The 20,725-nt window shown below is 40.3% G+C and overlaps 1 protein-coding gene across 4 annotated transcripts in view; it reads left to right on the plus strand.

Moving 5' to 3' along the window:
* Positions 1–1,929: 1,929 nt before the first annotated feature.
* Positions 1,930–20,725, plus strand: part of Bclaf1 (BCL2 associated transcription factor 1) — a 34,801-nt gene continuing 16,005 nt past the window's right edge. Inside the window, exons 1-6 of one of the 4 annotated variants that reach the window (XR_008221235.1) lie at positions 1,930–2,082; positions 10,493–10,553; positions 14,417–14,530; positions 15,377–16,285; positions 17,669–18,334; positions 18,475–18,644. Coding sequence is in view for 3 of the 4 variants with exons in the window: in XM_052751137.1 (XP_052607097.1) it covers positions 14,427–14,530; positions 15,377–16,285; positions 17,669–18,334; positions 18,475–18,644 (1,849 nt within the window). In the remaining variant the exon portion in view is untranslated. The remainder of the gene's footprint in view (positions 2,083–10,492; positions 10,554–14,416; positions 14,531–15,376; positions 16,286–17,668; positions 18,335–18,474; positions 18,645–20,725) is intronic. The other 3 variants (XM_052751139.1, XM_052751137.1, XM_052751138.1) reach the window with 3 other exon arrangements.

The following is a 20,725-nucleotide window of genomic DNA, read 5'->3' on the forward strand; positions in this document are numbered from 1 at the left end:
GTGTGTATGGTATGTGCTACCGCTCCCTGTAGAGTTCAAAGGACAACCTTAAGGAATCTGTTCTTTCCTTCTGTTGTGGGGTAGTCACCAGAGAAGACTGCTCAGACATGGCTTTAAGGCAACGGAAAGTCATTTATTAGCCGGCTGGTGACCACACTGGGTGTTCAGGATCCAGCGGAGTCCCAAGCATTTCTCAGGAGGAGCTTTGAGCACAAAAACCATGTCCTGGGTTGACATACTTTAGTTAACAAGATGAGTTAGCCAGAAGAGGAACTACAGAGGCCAGAAAGCAAGGTTAGTACATTTAGAGACTTTCCCACAACTATGGACTTCGCTGGATGAGGCCTTTGTTTTAGTTTTGGCAAGTGGTGCTGTCTACAGGCTGAGGTTTACAGCCGGAATGGTACTTCCACCATGGGAGTCAGTTGTGCTAAGGTCTGGGGCCTTGTTACACTTCTACCATGTGAGTGCCAGGGATTGAATTCAAGTTATATCAGGATTGGCAGCAAGTTCCTTTACTGGCTGAGCCCTGTACAGGGCCTCAATTCAATTATTTGTTCCAATGTCTTTCTTCATTCTTTGGTAGTACATTGATTTATTTAAAATCAAAGTTAGGGTTGGAAGGTGTCCTTCTGTGGTAAGGCAATTGCATTGCATGTACCAGGAAGGCCCTGGGTTCAAGGCCCCCCGCCCCTTCTAAAAAAAATTATAGTGCCTCAGATGAAAAGATGACTTTTCAACATATTTATAATAGAACTGCAGAGGACTTGTAGCTGCAAAGTGATTAGATTTTAGTGTTCTGAATAGATTAAGACCTATTAGCATTCATTGTCTCATTAATATAAAAGTTGTGCTGTCAACGGTTAGGGCTTTTGTTGGTTTCATTTAAATACAGTTCGCCTACTTGACAAATACTTTCTGAACTCCTACTTGCTAAATGCTTTGCTCCCATCAGAGTCCAGCATACGCCACAATCGCAGCTCTCACTGCTTGAGAATGGGAGCCGGATGAGAAGCAGATTGCTCAATTAAAACACACTCGAAACCAGGATTCGTTCCAATAAAGTCAGGTACTCCCACTTTTAGCTGGCAATTCGGATTGTGAGCAGGGACTGCCCTGCGCAGGCACAAGTATCAGAATCAAACTCTAATGCGGAATTTAAGTGACAGGTTGCTAATTACAACCTTGAAATCCTTTAATCAATTTAACGTAGTCCTAAAACATCAAAGCAGTAACGGTTTTAGTCCCTCACGTAGCCCAGCTTTGAAAAGAATAGCAAGTACACGCGCTCAAGGTCTTTTTCTTTGTAATCTGTTTCCAATCAACCCGGGCTCGCCTATTTACAAACAGATTCACGATTCTGGCGGATCGAGTCATGGTGTGCGGTTTCCGGGTCGGCACAGACTTAAGGCTTCGCGTCCTTCACCGTTCTGTTCACCCCAGGCTTTGGCGTCTGGCAAGTTAGGAACCATCCCATGACGCAATCGCCCGGACGGCCTGAGCCTGTCCCCGGAGCCGCCCGGACGCCGAGTTAATACGATGCGACTCCGGAGACAGCCGAAGCCGTCCGGTTTTCCAACTACGAGTGCGTTTAGCCCTTGAACAGTCTGGGAAGCGCGGCGGGCGCTTCCGGGTCTGCGGACGGAGCTGCGTGGGCCTGCCGGCCTTTTCCTGCGGTTGGCGTGCTCTGGATAGGCGTCTCAGAATGCCCCAGGCCAGCTCACCGCTCTAGGAGCTCCTCCGAACGAGGCCGGGTCACCCGGCGGATACGTAGCTCCGACGCAGGCGGCGCAAGGCGACACCGACACGTCCTCGCGCGAGATCGGCCCCGCGACTTCCCAGAAAGCCCCGGGGCACCCTCTCGACCGCGGTTGCCGAGCCGCGCCTGGGCGGAAGGGTGGGCGGGGCCTGCCGGGATGCTTCGGGGCCCCTGGAGGCCACGCCCCAAGTCGGAAGTGACGGAGCCGAGCTAGCGCGTCGAGGCTACCTCTATGGTTTTCGTCTCCTCCTGGAGTCGGGAAATGGCCGCTGTGTAGTTCACCACGGAGAGGAAATCCCGAAACTCGTGCTTCGGCGTGTCAGGTAGGCCTTGCGCTGCGTTCGGAGCGACTCAGAAGAGCCGCGGAGAGAGGAGGGTTGGGGAGTGATAACTCTTTTTTTTCGTGCGTGGCGACGGATCGGCGGCGAGGAGAATCGGGGAGACCCTGTGCCGTTAGGTGTGCGTTTCATCATCATCATCATCAGTTCTTGAGTGTCTTTTTATTTTATGACTTTAATTTTTTTTTTTTTTTTTTACGGCGCCACGGGCCGCAGAGGTGGGGGGGGATGGGGAGCTGTGCGAGCCGCGGGCCGGGCTGCGAACCTGGCTGGCTCGGGTCCGGAGACCGTGCGGCCTTCCCCGTGCGCGTGCGCAGACTCCCTTGCAACCCTTCCCCCCACCTTTCCGCCCGGGACTCCTGCGCGCGCCCGGCCCGGGGTTCTGCGCAGGCGTGCCTTTTTTCCTTTCTTTTCCTGCCTATGGCAACGCGGCCGCGTGTGTTGGCTTGGGTGCCGGCTTGTCGTTGGCCTTGGGAGGGCGTGGGGGGCGGGGGAGGTGTCTTTTCTTCCTGGCCTGGCTTCCGGGGCTTGGATAAAATAACGGTGACCTGCGACAAAGTGAAGCGGGCGGATCAACCACTTTTCTGCGTTGCGATCAAGCTGCCTTTCCTCGCCTCTAGGGTACATGTCAGTTTAGGCCCGGTGGAAGTTTCCAGATCGAGGCTTCGGCTCTGTTGTTTGTAACCGACCGCCCAGCACCTGGGTGTTGGCGGGAAAGTTTTTTTTTTTTTTTTTTACGGGGAATCGTTTTGGTTTCCTAGCAACTCACTCTGTTTGGGACAATCGTTCACTTTTGACTGTCGCAGTCGGTGCCTAGTTAGTGTTTTCGAGAGTGAAATTTGGGTCCTAACGGGTGCCTGTAGGAAGGGCCCATTCTCCAGTAATAACAAGCGCTGACGTGCCTTTTTGGTAAGAGTTGGCACGCCTTAGAAATTTACTCGGGACATTGGCAGCGGTGATTGGTGGGGTAAACGGGTGAGGAAGAAGTTGAGGTTATAACTCTGTGGCCCCATGCTGACCTCGAACTCTCAGCTAATCTCCTGCTTTAGCTTCGGGAGAGGTGGGGTAACAGTTTTGTGTCACTACTTCGGGTCCCTGTTGAGTTTTAAGATTTTTTTTTTTCTTGACCTGAGGAGTGGCCAGAATATTGGGTCTGTGTATTCCAAACTGGCCCTTATGAGCCCAAGTGGCTTCAAACTATGGGTTCTTTATGTGTTTGGGTTATAGACGTTCAACACAATACCCAGCATTTTAGGTTTATCAGGTCAAATTCGAGGATCAGGCCTAGGCGGTGGTGGCACAAGCCCTTAATTCCAGCATTAATCCCAGCATTTGGGAAGCAGAGGCAGGCGGATCTCTGAGTTTGACGCCAGCCTGGTCTACATAGTGAGTTCCAGGACAGCTAGGACCGTTACACAGAGAAACCCTTTATCAAAAAACCAAAATTCTGGGATACTATGTAGTTTTTATTTTTTATTAGAGTTGAAAAAGACAAATTGAAAGCAAATGCACCTAGAACTGATGAAAAGCATTAGTCACTTCAGACTTACACCCTGTTGCCACAGATATTTGTTTTATATTAAAAGGGAGACGCTGAAGAAAGTTTCTTGTCTTCACTGAATTTGCATTCTAGATAGCTCTAACTGGATTAGTTGGTACTGTTAGGCGATGAAGGACCTTTACATAGAAAAGACTTAGCAGTTTATTTGCATTTTTGTGTCATCCTAACCAAATTCAGTGTATCGTGATGGAAAGAGTGTCCCTACGTAGTTCATACAAACAGCTGAGATTTCATCTGTGTTGGAATAACAGGCTTGAGCTACTACCAAACGCAGTTACCGTGTGGGAATCAAACCCAGGGCTTTGTGCATGCTGGAAAGCTCTGTCGACAGAGCTCATTCCACATCCCTAGAGCTGACCTTATCTTGTAAACAATTTCAGGACTTGACAGCCGGTTGGGTGAAAGTACTGATCAGTGATAGCCTTGCATCTAGTTGGATTTATTGAACAGCTTATATGGGGAGCAAACTAAGCTGCATTAGATTATCTGTGGTGTAAAAGAAGGATCGTTGGATTTGAAATTAGTTGAACACTATGCACTAGCTGAAATCTGCTGTGTAACTTTCTTGATTTGTTAATAAGAGAATCCAGACCAGTGTATATCTGGGTAGTAATTGTAAGGGGTTGGAGGATATGGTATCTAGCTTCTTAAACATTCTTTGTTTTTTGTTTTTTTTTTCCCGAGACAGGGTTTCTCTCTGTAGCTTTGCGCCTTTCCTGGAACTCGCTTTGGAGACCAGGCTGGCCTGTCTCTGCCTCGTGAGTGCTGGGATTAAAGGCATGTGCCACCACTGCCTGGCTAAACATTCTTAAAAATACTAATGAGTATTACCTCTGAGTCATAATCATTTAATATTTTTGACTCTTGATTTTTGAAAATCAGTCTGACCATGAACTTCATAAATAATAGTACTAACCTACATTCATTTAATGTTTTAGTGATTTCTAAAACTTCAATTTTACTTGATCCGTTATGTCTCCACTTTCGTAGATGGAGTCCAGAATGGTATAAAACTTAAGACCACATGAGCCAGGGAGTGTAGCACAACTTGGTTTAGAATGCACTGTGGTTCTTAGTTCATGTTTTAAAGAAAATGTGGGTGGGTGGGGGGCGGGTGATAAGTAGCTGGAACAGACTAAAAGTTTGTGACTAACCCGTTTCACTTTTAATTATGGAAAGTGTCTGGTACAAAAGTAAAATAGTGAATCAGGCATGATGACTTGCACCTTTAATTTCAGCCCTTGGGAGTTCAAAGCTAGCTTGGTCTATATATCGAGTTTCAGGACTGTTAGGGCTACACAGAGAGACCCTGTCTCAAAAAACAAACAAAAAAGTAAGAAAACTCCCATGTTCTGGTTGGTTATGCTTACTAATTTTCAGAATTTTGTGTTTTGTTGAATATTTTTTGTCCATTCTGTGAAGCATTTTAAAATTCCAAACATTTTATTAAGTGTTTCTGGAATGAATTTATTAGAATACTTGTTAATGCTGTATTGAAAACATAGGAGTACTCTTAAATAGATGAGTTGTTTGAAGTAAATTTATGGATAGCCTGCAGAAAACCTGTAACAAGGTTAACCGGTAATTATAACTAATGCCTGAGCATACACCATGTGCCAGTGAGTTACTTTAGCTTTTTCTATTTATTATTTAGCTATAAACTTGTAAATATCTTTTTATACCTATAGAAATTAAAACCTGAAAGAGATTAACTTATCTAATGTTGAGTTGTCATTTAATGAGTGAGCCTGTATTTGAACCTAATATACATACATACATACATACATACATACATACATACATACATACATACAATGTATTTTTCAGATTTTAAAAGATGTGAATGGCAGTAATTTGCTTAAACTTGGGCCCTAGTATGCTAAATAGACTTAGCTTAAATATATTTAAATCAGCTGGTTGCTGGTAATGCACACCTTTAGTCCCAGCACTCGGGCAGAAGTAGGTGGATTTCTGTGAGTTGAGGCCAGCATGGTGTACAGAACTAGTTCCAGGACATCCAAGGCTACACAGAGAAACTGTCTCGAAAAAACAAAAAAGTTTGAAATCACAAGACAAAGAATCTACTTTGAGCAGCTTTATTTAGATTTTTAAAAAAAAATTATTTTGAGACAGGTCTAATTGAATAGCCCTGATTATCCTAGAACTTGCATTGTAGACTGAGCTGACCTAGAACTTGCTGAGATGCTTTTGTCTCTGCCTCCTGAGTGCTGGGACAAGAGATTGGTTTTACAGATTGTGTTGTTATGCCTAGATCAATGATCAATTGATTGACTTATCTGTCTGTCTGCCTTATATGTCTATATCTAATCAATCCTTATTTAGCTATCTATCTATCTCTATCTATCTATCATCTATCTAATCTCAAAATTTCTCTCTCTCTCTCTCTCTCTCTCTCTCTCTCTCCCTCTCTCCTTACCTACCCCTCCCCCCCAATCTCTATCTCTCCATCTGATAGTCCAGGCTGGTCCTCATCCTGTGGTCCGTCATGCCTCCCAAAGGCTGTAATCACAAGCCCATGTCACCAAGCTTGATGAACATTTCCTTTAATCACTTGTTTTCTCGCCAATCTTATGCATTAAAAAAAAAAAAGAGTTCTAAGACATTTATGGATTTAATTTAATTAAACCAATTAATTTGTTTTGTTGAGACAGGGTTTCTCTGTGTAGCCCTGGCTGCCTGGAACTCACTCTGTAGACCAGGCTGGCCTTGAACTCTGCCTGTCTCTACCTCCCAAGTGCTGGGATTAAGTCTGTGCTGCTGCCGCCACCACTACCACCACCAGCAGGCATGATTTCATGTTTAAAGACAAAACTTGGCTCACTTTCTTATGAGTTCCTTACTGTGGTGAACTAAAGATTCATGAGGCAACTTGTTCTCTGTTTACAATTGGAGTCTTTTAACAGGCAGCCTTGGTTAGAAGTAGAGGGAAGTTTGGCAGTTGAAAATTTGGTGCTTGAGTTTTAGCCCCGTAAAGGCACCTGTTAGTGCAGTGACCAAAACACAGACTTCGAGGTCTGGAATTCAGTCAGGTTCTGTTTATAGTCTGTGACTGTGTACCCGAAAAACCACAAACATTTCTCTTTGTTTTTCTTACCAACACGTCTTTCTCCCAGATGCTTACGTATCAGACTGTTAGAATTTGGGATCTCCATCAGTTTTTCTTACTTTCATATTCTTGTACTCCAAACAAGTATGTGAATGTTGTTAAGTATAATTTGACACTAAATTCTGGACTTGTGTCTTTTCCGCCCTTTGCTACCATCTTTTCTAGATAACTATTTTTTTTTTTAATTTTTTTTTTTTTATTTTTGGTTTTTAGAGACAGGGTTTCTCTGTGTAGCTTTGCGCCTTTCCTGGAACTCACTTGGTAGCCCAAGCTGGCCTCGAACTCACAGAGATCCGCCTGGCTCTGCCTCCCGAGTGCTGGGATTAAAGGCGTGCGCCACCACCGCCCGGCTAGATAACTATTATATTTAGCTTTGAACTGTCCAATTTGTCTACTTGTTCTTTCTAGGTTATTATCCTCTGCACGGCAGCACCCGAAAATGTAGATCAGATAATTAGGACTCTCCTCAAACCTCAGCAGCGGTGGAGTGGGGTTGATGGAGGGGCTCAGTTCTGTATGGTGTTTGCTGCAGAAACCCGGGAACCTGAGTTTGGATCCCTAGCACACACCTGAACAGCCAGGCCTGTATTCTAGTATGAGGGAGTGGAGGTAGGAGCGGGTAGAGGCTTGTGAGCCACTTCAGTCTAAAGGGTGATGAGATTCTGTGGAGAACTGATTGGAGAAGACATTCTGATTCCAGCCTCTGGCCTTGCACCTGCGTGCATGCACACATGCATACATCACACAAGGAAAGAAAATCGTGGAATTACGTTGTGTGCTGTGGCCTACTGGAGGCGGTTAAATGTGTTCCATTTCTACATGTCCTTTGACTTAAGACCCTCAACTCTTCATCTCAGTGCTTCAGCTTCATTACCCTTTCTGTTCCGAATAGGTCAAGTTTGGATCTCTGCCTAGAACCTTGTACCTTCGAGGTCTTTGTGCTTTTCTTGTCTTTAGCTTAAATGGTACCTCATTATCTAAGTTCTCCTGATCATTCCTGTTAACACATCACCTTTTTTTGCTTTTTTTTCAGCCCTCCAGTGTGGTAATTGTCACCATTTGATGTTCTCTTCCTCCCATCCCCTTGAGTAACTCAGGCTGGCCTGGAATTTAAGATTCTCCACCCTCTCCATTGCTGAGAGTACACGTGTCCAACCCTTGGCATGGTAGTCTTTGATACTGACCATTGGATGTCACATATTGTTGGCGTGAATTCATGAATGTATCTGAACAAGCAATATGCTCATTGGTTTCAGCAGTCTGCAGTCCATATTTTTTCCTCAGTTTTCTCTTTTTAGTGCATTTTCTTGGACCTTAAAAAAAGTCATGACTTGGATTAAAGAAACTTGGCAGTTGATTCTATGAATATACAGATTGAAATTAGCTGTTTGGAAATGTTTAGGCCAAGTGTTAGCTAAAATTCTTATTTCTAGTGATGAAATCAGTGATAATGACTTCTAAGTCAGAATAAAGTTTTATGTGTAGTGTGTGGTATGGGCATCAATGAGTATGGCTGTGCACGCCTATGTGTGTATGGGTGGGGGTGGGGTGTCTTTCCCTATTGCTCTCAATTTTCTTTTCTAAGATAAGTCTCTGATGGAACTTAGAGTTCAGCAGTTCTCTGGGTTGACTTGACAGTGATCTCCTGGGGCTCCTGTCTGCCTTCCAGCTCTTAGAGGACGGGTGTGCATCACCACCTCGCTAGCTATTTACATGGGTGGGTCCTGGGATTCAACTCACGGGAAGTGCCAGCCCAGCAAGGACTTCAAACTCACTCTGCTGCGTCGCTCTAGCACAGAAACCGATTTAGAAAGTTAAGTTTTCCTAGAATCTACTTGGGGATTTCGGTATTTAAAAAACCTAACTTGTACAAACTTTAAAAATATATTTAGTTTTGTGCCAAAGTCCACTTGGGTTTTTGGTTTCACTACTTTCTAAATCTTTCCAGGTGAAGGGCAATGACTGTTTGTGGGATGCAATTATTGATTGACACATTTAATTGTGCTATTTCTTCTTTGTATTTCCAAAATAGCATTTTTAAATTTGATTATTGCATAGTAAGATTCATGGATTTTTATTTTAGTATATGTAACTCAAATCTATTTATGTGCTGGCCTCTTAACAACAGTTATATACTCTTTAGTTTAATTTCTGTTCTGGTGATGGTGGTGGTGCACACCTTTAATCCCAGCACTTGGGAGGTAGAGGCAGGCGGATCTCTGAGTGTCTACAGAGTGAGTTCCAGGATGGCCAGGGCTACACAGAAACTCTGCCTTCAAAAACAAACACCCTGCCCCAAGAAATATAAAAGAATCTGAGCAATTTCTGTTCTAGTGGTTTTGGACCTTTGTTTGAATATAACTGATAATCTCTGTATATTATTCACAAAGTTGGAACCTTTTCAGTATTGATAAGTGTGTGCATAACATTAAATTTACTTCCATAGTAATGGCCAATTAGCTTAGGAGTATTGATTCCCTATAGACTCTGTCATTGCCGCCTCTTTCTTAGATGGTTAATCTGATACTTGTATAAGAATGGTTTTGGCATAAGTTACTGTGGTTGCAGTTGAAGGAATTTTTTAAAATCGGTTTTAGATAATAGGAAGTTTTAAGAAAATGAGCAGAGCTGGGCTGTGGTGGTACACACCATTAATCCTAACACTCAGGATGAAGAGGCAGGAGGATGAGTTCCAGGACAGCCAACACTACACAGAGAAGCCCTGTCTTGAAAAGCAAAAACAAAACAGAACAAAACAAAACAAAACAAACAAAACAAAACAAAAAAAAACAAAAAACAAAAAAAACAAAAACAAAAAACAAAATAAGCAGAGCTGTTGTAGATGTTAGAAAAATATAGCATTATGACTATTAACTCCAGGCTGCTTACATGTTTTGTTTTCATATGTGAAGATGATTTTGAGATTCTCCTGGTGCAGTGACATTTGTTCCCTAAAGGTCAGGTGGCACAGTTAGAAATGAGCTCTCAGTTACATGACACTTTGCTGCATTATGTCTAGAAAGATTTGGTTTTGACGGTTGTGTAGGATCTTATGTAGCCTAGGCGCTTGGAACTCACTATGTAGCTGAGGATGAACTTAAACTGACTCTTGCCTTCTTGCCCTAATTTGTGGATTGTAGGTGTTACTGTTGTTGGTCAAATTATTTTATGTTTTGTCCACATTTAGGTCTGCGCCAGGTTTGTGTTTGGTGCTTTTGGAGGCCAGAAGAGGGTGCAGATCCCTTGAAACTGGTTGCAGGTGGTTATGAACCACCCTCTGGGTTCTGGGAATTGAACAGTAGTCCTCCAGAATAGCAGCCAGTGCTCTTAACCAATGAGCCATATTCTCTGGTCTCTTTGTCACATAGCTAGCATAGGCTGTACTCCATAGCTCAGGCTAACCTCAGAATCACCATCCTCCTGCTTCGCTTTGCAAGTGCTAGCATTATTTCCCAGCATGATCAGCTTAGGTAAATTGTTATGATAAAAGTTTACTGTTTCCTAAGTCAGGCAAGGCGCATGCCTGTATTTTAGTACTGGAGAGGCCAGAGTGGAGGTTTGGGCTAAGTAATTTATTGCTAGTCCTCCTAATATATGCATTATAAGTAGTGCATATCTAGTTTACCATAAACTCAAACTCTTTTTTTAAAAAAATCTTTGCTAGGAATTTGAATTCAGAATTTAATTTCCTGTAACATTCTCTACAGGAAGAATCTTGGCAGTATCTTAGAGACATCACTGACTTCTGGATCCTGCATAAAGCCCAAGGTAAATGACATTCATGTTCTATAGGTTTTACTTTTGACTTACTTGAGAAAATTGGCTGCCAACCTAAATCAGATGAAGTGATTCAAAGTGTTGCAAACTGGCCTTGGAGATGGAGCTCAAGAAGTAGGTGCTTGCCTAATACGACAAGGCCCTAGGTCTAGCCCCTAGTGCTACCAAACAAAGTTGCCTGGAACATTTTTTCTTTTTGGGGGTGGGGTGGGGGTGTTTTCTGTAAACTCAGATTTTGAGTTAGTTTTAGGAAACTGTTTTTTTCATTTTTCCATTGTGTATTAGCTTTTTCCACTTCTATAAATGTGTTTCCTAAGACTCAGGACACAAAGTGCCATTTAAAAACAAAAGGAAACCACCACCACCCCTCGGTTTTTGAGACAGTCTTGTTCTGTAGCCCTGATGGATACCCAGTGCTGTGATGACACTCCTTTCTCATCATGCTCAGGTCAAAACCTCTCCATTTTTTATTTTGGTTTTTTTTGAGACAGGTTCGCTCCCCCCTCCCCCCAGTCTGGCTGGCCTAGAGCTCACTATGTAGGCCAGACTAGCCTTGAACTCACAGAGATCAACCTTCCTTTGCCTCCCAAGTATTGGGTTAAAGGCCTGTGCCCCCATGTTTGGCTCAACTTATTATCTTCCATAATGTACTCTAGTATTGTTTTATAATAACAAACTCTAAATAAATAAGTGCCCTCAGAATTATTTAATGAGAGTTAAGATTTAAATATAGGAGAATTACAGGCTCTTACAAGATTAGTAAATTGAGTTTTATGGATATGATTACTTATGTTGCCTAATAAGTTAGAAATTTGGAAAGTTAGCTGGGCGGTGGCGGCGCACGCCTTTAATCCCAGCACTCGGGAGGCAGGCCAGGTGGATCTCTGAGTTCAAGACCAGCCTGGTCTACAGAGTGAGATCCAGGACAGGCACCAAAACTAGACAAACCCTGTCTCAAAAAACTAAAAAAAAAGGAGAAAGAAAAAAAAAAAGAAAGAAAGAAATTTGGAAAGTTATACAATTGGCCCTTGACTAACATTGAACTTGAGCTGGTGAGATAAGATGACTTAGCAGTAAAACACTTGCTGTGGAAGCCTGACAACCTCAGTTCAACCCACTGAGTGGAACAAGAAGAGAGCAACTCTTTATAAAGTTGTCTGATTTTAACATGTAGACTGTGGCATTTTTGCATCTACACACACACATTGTATACCCACACTAAAATAAATAGAGGCTGGAGAGATGGCTCAGCAGTTAAAAGTACTTACTGCTTGCTCTTCCAGAGGACATGGGTTCAGTTTCCAGCACCCACATAGTACCTCACAACTACCTGTAACTCTAGTTTTGGAAGACCCGACACCTTCCAGCCTAAGGGGGTACCAGGCATGTATGAGACCAAATATGAAGGCAAATCATCCATACACATAGATCAAAAATTTAAATAAATGAACTTAGTTTTCCGTTTGCCCCACCCCCTCTTAAGTGCTGGGGAACAAACCCCATACCTTATGCATGTGAAGCAATTACATGCTCAGTTCTTATTTTTATTTTACTCTAAGGATTGAACCTAGAACCTAATGCTTGCTAAGCAAGTACTCTACTACAGAGCTCTATGTATCATTAACCCTCTTCTCTCTTTTTCTTCTCCTCTTCTGGGCTTGCTAAGTAGCCCAGGCTGGTGTTGAACTCACATTATCCTGGTTAGGCTCTGAAATTGAGATCCTTTTGCTTCAGCCTTCTCAGTACCTGAGAGTGCAGGTCTGCCACCTGGCTGAGAGTTAGTTACATGGATGGCTTAAAAACTTTGTAGCAGTTTGAAAAGATGTGTAGACCATGTGGTTTAGAAATAATTGAAAAAAAAAAATGGAAAAAGTTACTTGCATGTAAATGCTTAGATAATTCTTTATCACTATAAAATATATGCAAGTTAAGATTTATGACAATAATGCACAGGTTCATTTGCTTTTGAAAAATATAAACAAATACAGATGGGCGGTGGTGGCACATGCCTTTAAAGCCCAGCACTAGGGAGGCAGAAGCAGGTAGATCTCTGAGTTCGAGGCTAGTCTGGTCTACAGGCGAGTTCCAGGACAACCAGGGCAACACAGAGAAACCCTGTCTTAAAAACACACACACAGCCGGGCGGTGGTGGCGCACGCCTTTAATCCCAGCACTCGGGAGGCAGAGCCAGGCGGATCTCTGTGAGTTCGAGGCCAGCCTGGGCTACCAAGTGAGTTCCAGGAAAAAGGTGCAAAGCTACACAGAGAAACCCTGTCTCGAAAAACCAAACACACACACACACACACACACACACACACACACACACACACACAAATAAATATAAAGGCGCAGCATTAAATAGTGACTTCATTAACTCTAGTACATACTATAATGATTTCATAGTTACTTTGTTGCTGTTGTACACTATAATACTGATATCTTCATGTGAGCAGCTTTCTTCAATAAATTTTCTATTGCATTTTTTAATGCAGCATACAGCATGTAACTTAACAGTAAGCTATTAGTATTTAAGTTCTGGAGCAGTCAGAGGTTGATTGTATTTGGAAGCTTGACTGCCTGGGGTTTAGTGTCTATGATGTGTGTTGTTTAGGGTTCAACTTATATGGCAAAAATAAATTTAAAAGTCTAAGACTATATACATATATATGTATGTATGTGTGTATTTGCGTGTGTGTGTTTCCTTCTGAATCATTGAAAAATTAAAATAGTGACATTTGGTTTGTACATGCAATGATTTCACTTTTTTTTTTTTTTTTAAGGAAAAGCACATTTTATAAATCAGTACTGCCGCTGATTTCTGTATCTAGTGAGGTCTGATTCTATCAGTGCTTAGAAAAATTAAGATTCTAGTGCCTGACTTTCCTTGTTTTTACTCTCTTGGTTTTTCGAGACAGGGTTTCTCTTTAATAGTCCTGACTGTCCCAGAACTCAAAAGAGATCCACCTACCTTTCCCTCCCAAGTGCTGGGATTAAAGGCGTGGGCCACTACCACCAAGCCTTTGTTACTCAAAAATAGAAAGGAAGGAAGGAAGGAAGGAAGGAAGGAAGGAAGGAAGGAAGGAAGGAAGGAAGGAAGGAAAAACACTCCCACAAAAACACAAATCAAAATAAATAAGCAAAAGACTATTAAAACAAAAAAATAGCCAAAGCAAAATGAGACAAAAAGTCTACACTGTAGACTCTGCAGAAATACCCTTGAGTTCATTTTGTGTTGGTCAAGTATTCTTTGGACATGCCCTGAAGTTGATTAATACACCCATTGAGACTCCTTTGGAGAAAATTGATTTTTCCTGTGCTTGGCGGTGTCCGTTGTAGATAGCTTCTTGGTTAGGGTTGGGACCCTGTATCCACTTCCCTCCTTGATGCAGCCCTGCCCATCTCAGACAGTGTTCTTAACCACTAAGCCATCTCTCTAGCCTGTATTGTGACATTTGTATGTTCTATTTTCAGGTTTCTTTTCTGCAATACTCATATAATTTTATCTTTTTACAGGTGAGGTAGGTAGGCCTTTGTATTGAGTATGGAAAAACATGTAACACTACTGTTCACTGATGCTCTTTCTGACTTCTATAGTTAGTGTCTTTGGATTGAGGCACATAGGTGTTTAGTTCATAGAAATATTTTATCTTGAGTATATAGTATCTGTTATGCAAGTGAAAACTTTTATTTAGAGATAATATACCTGTTTTATAAATAAGTATTCATTTGAAAACAGTAATGATTGAAAAAATCCAGGTGACATCAGGAAATAAATATCAAAATATCTTTATCTGTATTGATTTAACCTATTTCCCTTTCATTTGATTTAACCCTTTTCCTTTTCATTTGATTAGGAGAAAAGAAATGGGCCGCTCCAATTCTAGATCGCATTCTTCAAGATCAAAGTCTAGATCACAATCTAGTTCTAGATCAAGATCAAGATCACATTCTAGAAAGAAGAGATACAGGTGAATTAATGTGTTTCTGGTGCTTTGACTAATGAAATAGTGGCTACTAATACAGTATATAGTGCTAACTCCATTAATGTATTTCATTCTCAGTAAAACTCCACGGATTGGATTTGTTATCCTCATTTAGAATTGAAATTGAGAATTGTCCAAGTTGTAACCCAGTTATCAACTGTGACTCAAGATCTGAGATCCTTACTGTACTGTGCTAATACACGATGAGCCTCTTTATATTTTTCCATATTAAGAGATGAACTGGATATTTTAAGAATTCTTTGGCACTGAATCATAATATTTATTGTTTTCTCATTTTCCCTTTCTGAGTCTGTTTTTTTAAAGGATGATTTCCTTTTTCTCTTGTTTAAAAATGATTAATTTTTCTTCAGATAATAATGTCCATAGCACAGAAAGGAGAGCCTATTGAGAATTGATACTAGTTCATAATTTTTCTGTTTTAAATAATCAGCTTTGCTGAATATCAGTGGCATTTCACTGTATATAATTTCATTTTCCTTATTAGCAATTGATGGTGCCATTTAAATTTCTTTTACACTATGACCTTTAGTGTCAGCCTAGTTGTGTTATATAATCTTCCGTTGCATATATTGATATTCTCTCTCATATTTCCTATGCCTACTTTCCCAAGGCCTATTATAATTGTACTGTCATTGTGTACTTTGGACACAAGCTTTAAACATGCCAGAAACAGTAAACTTTCATACAAATGAGGTTTTTAAGTATCTATAATTGTACCTTGTATGTATATGTTTTAATCAGCCTGATGTATCTAAAATGGTAGAATGAAGTACTTTATTTTTCTTAAATTGATACTTATTTCATTTTTAGTTCTAGGTCTCGTTCCAGGACATATTCAAGGTCTCGTAGTAGAGATCGTATTTATTCTAGAGATTATCGTCGAGATTACAGGAATAATAGAGGAATGAGACGGCCTTATGGGTACAGAGGAAGGGGTAGAGGGTATTATCAAGGAGGAGGTGGTAGATACCATCGAGGTGGCTATAGACCTGTCTGGAATAGAAGGCATTCTAGGAGTCCTAGACGAGGTCGGTCACGTTCCAGGAGTCCAAAAAGAAGATCCGTTTCTTCTCAAAGATCCCGAAGCAGATCTCGCCGGTCATACAGATCCTCTAGGTCTCCAAGATCATCATCATCTCGTTCTTCGTCCCCATATAGCAAATCTCCTGTCTCTAAAAGACGAGGGTCTCAGGAAAAACAAACCAAAAAAGCTGAAGGGGAACCCCAAGAAGAGAGTCCTTTGAAAAGCAAATCCCAGGAGGAACCAAAGGATACATTTGAACATGATCCATCTGAGTCTATTGATGAGTTTAATAAATCTGCCACATCTGGGGATATTTGGCCTGGCCTTTCAGCTTATGATAATAGTCCGAGATCACCTCATAGTCCTTCGCCTATTGCTACACCACCCAGTCAGAGTTCATCTTGCTCAGATGCCCCCATGCTTAGTACAGTCCACTCTGCCAAAAATACCCCTTCTCAGCATTCACATTCCATTCAGCACAGTCCCGAAAGGTCTGGATCTGGTTCCGTTGGAAATGGGTCTAGTCGATATAGTCCTTCCCAGAATAGTCCGATTCATCATATCCCTTCACGAAGAAGCCCTGCAAAGACAATCACACCACAGAATGCTCCAAGAGAGGAATCTAGGGGGCGGTCCTCTTTCTATCCTGATGGAGGAGATCAGGAAACAGCAAAGACAGGAAAGTTTTTAAAAAGGTAAGAACCCAAAGTAGGGCATTTATATTATCATAGTAATGATTTCAAAAACATTTTTTTAAGTAATGATTTTAAAATAGCTTTGTGGTATATGTTTAAATCTTTGTACTTGTTCCTACTTGATAATTCTGAATTGTTTTAATTGTTTTGGTGATGTTTCTAGTCTTTGTTTTAATGTTAGCTATTTTCAGTCAGTTCACAGTTATAAACAAGGAAAGGTTTTAATGTTAGCCATTTTCAGTCAGTTCACAGTTAGTTATAAACAAGGAAAAACTAAGTAGCTAAGATAACTAATGATGTATATTCAAAACAAACAATTTTGTGTTAGGGATTTTTTTCCTTTTTGCTTTAGAATGTGACAGTGTGGTCATATTACATGTTCTTATGTGAAAATACAATCCAGCTGTCAGTGTTTAGTGAATTCTGCCTGACTTGGAAAAAACATCTTGATATTTCTCATTGAGTCTATTGACATTTTAAGTTCTTTGTTTAAATGATATTTTCAAGCATCACAGAAAGAGATGCTAGTAAGTTAATGAAAATTCGATTCTGAATATGATTGACCTGAAAAGTGAGGAAGTAGAACAGATATGCTGTTCATGATTTTTTTTTTTTTTACTGTGCAACCTAGAACTTTTCACTGGACTGATGATTAGCTTATATTATTTCTAGAAGTCATTATTTTTTAGAGTAAATTTTACACGAGCTATTTTGTGATTGAGTATAATACTGATTCAACCTAATATTATTAAAGTGTCTGTGAGCTCTCTTGTTTATATTGATAGAAAAAGGCAAATGTGGTAGGTACATACCTGTAATCCTAGTATAGAGAGGTGGAGGCGGGAGGTTCAAGAGTGTCCACTTCATAGAAAGTTGGAGACTAGCCTGAGATACATGAAACCCTATTGCAAAATATAAAAAGTGAAATCTGAAAATTTGAACATCAATACAGATTGAATTTTAGTAGGTATTTGTATAGCTTACAATTTTGATTTGTTAGTGTAAACTTCTGGTAGGTGACTGCAGAGAATACGTTTTTGAGGATAGTTTTACCTTAGACTTTGGGACCTTTAAAAGTATATATTCTGTGTGAATGCTTTTAATGGTTTTAAGAGTAAGGTTAGGTGGTGGTGGCACACGCCTTTAATCCCAGCACTCGGGAGGCAAAGTTCTGTGAGTTCAAGGCCAGCCTGGTCTACAGAGCGAGATCCAGGACAGGCACCAAAACTACACAGAGAAACCCTGTCTGGAAAAAAAAAAACAAAAAACAAAAAAGAGGTTACTTTTTAGTAGGATGATTTTCTTTCGTTGGACAGCACATTTAAATATGCAAATTTCTACAGTGAATGCAATCCAGAGTTACTGTCCTTTTCTCGTTCACAGGTTCACAGATGAAGAGTCTAGAGTGTTCCTGCTTGATAGGGGTAATCCCAGGGATAAAGAGGCTCCAAAGGAGAAAGGGTCAGAGAAAGGCAGGGGAGAGGGAGATTGGGAAGACCAGGAAGTTCTAGACTACTTCAGTGATAAAGAGTCCGGAAAACAGAAATTCAATGATTCCGAAGGGGATGACACAGAGGAGACAGAGGATTATAGACAGTTTAGGAAATCGGTCCTGGCTGATCAGGGGAAAAGTTTTGCTACTTCATCTCATCGGAATACTGAGGAGGAAGGACCCAAGTACAAGTCCAAAGTTTCACTAAAAGGCAATAGAGAAAGTGATGGATTTAGAGAAGAAAAAACTTACAAACTGAAAGAGACTGGATACCTAGTGGAAAGGCCTAGCACTGCAAAGGATAAGCACAAGGAAGAGGACAAAGGTTCTGAAAGAATAACAGTAAAGAAAGAAACACAGTCACCTGAGCAGGTAAAGTCTGAAAAGCTCAAAGACCTCTTTGATTACAGTCCCCCTCTACACAAGAATCTAGAGACCCGAGAAAAGTCTATCTTCAGAGAGGAGAGCCCGCTTAGGATCAAAATGATAGCCAGTGACTCTCATCGTCCCGAAGTCAAACTCAAAATGGCACCTGTTCCTCTTGATGATTCTAACAGGTAATTCCACATTGCTGCCTAGTGAGTAATCTAGAGGTAGTTAAGGGTAAAATTATTTTTCTGAACATGGAATTTACACATTCAACCAATGCTGTATTTTGTGTGTGTGTGTATGTGTGTTTGTTTTTGATATATTCTAGGCCAGCATCCTTGACTAAAGACAGGCTACTTGCTAGTACGCTTGTCCATTCTGTCAAGAAGGAGCAAGAATTCCGATCCATCTTTGACCACATTAAGTTGCCTCAGGCCAGCAAAAGCACTTCAGAGTCATTTATACAACACATTGTATCCTTGGTTCATCATGTTAAAGGTATGCTTAATATATTTAGTATCATGAAGTGAACTTTTCTTGCATGCAAAATAAAGAGTTAAGTTGAATAATAGCTGTGTTAATTGAGCTAGTAGGTATGATGTATCAGTACTATTAAATATTAAATGTTTGGGAAATATTTTGTAGAGCGGATACCAGTGTTGTTAGCATTGAGACTAATGAATATAAAATGATCAAATGACTGAAGTTAAAACACAATAATCTGTATCATGTCAAAGTAGAATACAGGTTTGTTTAATGCTGGAAATTTAAATATGTCATACTGCATGTCAAGTGAAGACTAAGACTGTTTAAAGATGAACTGTCATTGTATGCCTATGACTTGGTGACACATAATGCATAAGTTTATAACAACTCTAGGCAGTATTATTTCTGTTATTTTACAATTACAAGAATTTGTAATCAGTTTACAGAAATCTGAGGCATTGGAAAAATAGTTGCTAAATTTGTGCTACTTAATTTAATACTTCAGTTCTCTTGGTTTATTTAAAATAGTCAAGAATTCTTAAAGCAGTAAAAGCTTAAGAAATTTACAACTGTGTTAGTGATTATATGAGTAATGATGAATTAGATAGAGTAATAAGATATTTCTTTAGGTTCTAAAAAAATAAAAGGGTTCATTGTAGCTGAAATCATATTTTCACCAGTGTGTAGTTGTAGTTTAAAAGCTGCTAATAATTTCAACGGTGTTAGGGTACAATTTTGTGTAGGGTCAATTAGGTAAGTTTTGCTTTGGTTATTTTGTGTTTAGCAGGTTCTTTTCCAGGAAACTTGATGGCTGTTGGTCTTGCTCTCTCTCTCTTTTTTTTTTTTTGTAAAGTTGGTCGCATGAACAACTCACAATAGCTGAAATTTGTCACTCACATTCCTTATACTGAGTAATAGTTAATGAATTTCTTTTTGGCTATAGTCAGCATGGTAACAAGAGAATCTTGCTGTTCGGCTGTAGATAAGCTTGTGAACCATAGTATGACCTTTATGACTATAGTATTGTGGCACATAAAATTAGGAAGCATTAACATTTTTTCTTTTTTTCAACATTTTTTTTGACCTGTCTCCACACTTTGTTGAATTTTGAGATCAGATTTTGATACATTTTTTTCCTTTTTCCTTTTCTTTTTTCTTTTTTTTAGAGGATCTGTAGTTATGTTTCATAATTGGTGTTGTGCAACCGATCTGAACAGCTCTTACTTTATATAGAGCTGAAAATGCCCAGTGATGTTTTCTTTTTCATTGTAACTAGGTCCTGGAATATGTTTTGAAATGGCAAAATCCATGTTTCAAAGTAAAATAGCTGTTGAAAGATACAGGCAAAGTTGAATCTTCTGTCTTCCTGGCAAAAATGGCATAAAAACTGAGTTGCTAGCTCAAATTCCTGGGTTTCATGGAATTATGATTGAGGCACTACCCTTGTAGTGGCCGTTTCAAGTTGTAATGATTGGTTATGAGACATGTGCTGGATATTGGGCGGTAAGTTGACACAGATGTATGTTGACCTGTTAAGCAGATAGCTTGCTTCATAATGTAACATTTCATAGTTCATGACTCTATATGTCTCTCTTTTACATTTACAGTGTATCTTCAACTGGTGTAGAAACTAATCAATATTGTTATTACTCATTTAAAAATTGCTTAAAGAAAGATACCGTATCCTATGTGTTGTCAGGTTTGCCAAGATGCCAGATTTTTTTTTGGAGGAATTAGTGAATGTAAATCAATTTCAAAGTTTTTTTCCCAATTGAATGGCAATATTCACTTTTTTGTAAAGCCATTTCTGTTGATATGTCATCATACTTAAAATAATTTTACTAGTTTACTCAAACTATTGATACTATTTTCTTTTATTTTTGCTTTCTGCAAATGATTAGTTGAAGAGACAACTTTGTTTAATTGGCAGGTTTAAGGACATACCACCTATTATGGTTTTTTGTTTTGTTTGAGGAAATAGTTTATCAGCATGGAGTTAAAGTCTTGATTAATCTATTAATTGTCTTGGGGTTGTATTTAGTATTGACAGGGACCTGTGAGGCCCTTGAAATCATGTGTTGAGGTACAAAGGA

The sequence above is a fragment of the Peromyscus californicus genome, unplaced genomic scaffold (assembly GCF_007827085.1).
Source record: "Peromyscus californicus insignis strain IS unplaced genomic scaffold, ASM782708v3 Scaffold_22__1_contigs__length_63687245, whole genome shotgun sequence".
In the NCBI taxonomy this organism is placed as follows: Eukaryota; Metazoa; Chordata; class Mammalia; order Rodentia; family Cricetidae; genus Peromyscus; species Peromyscus californicus.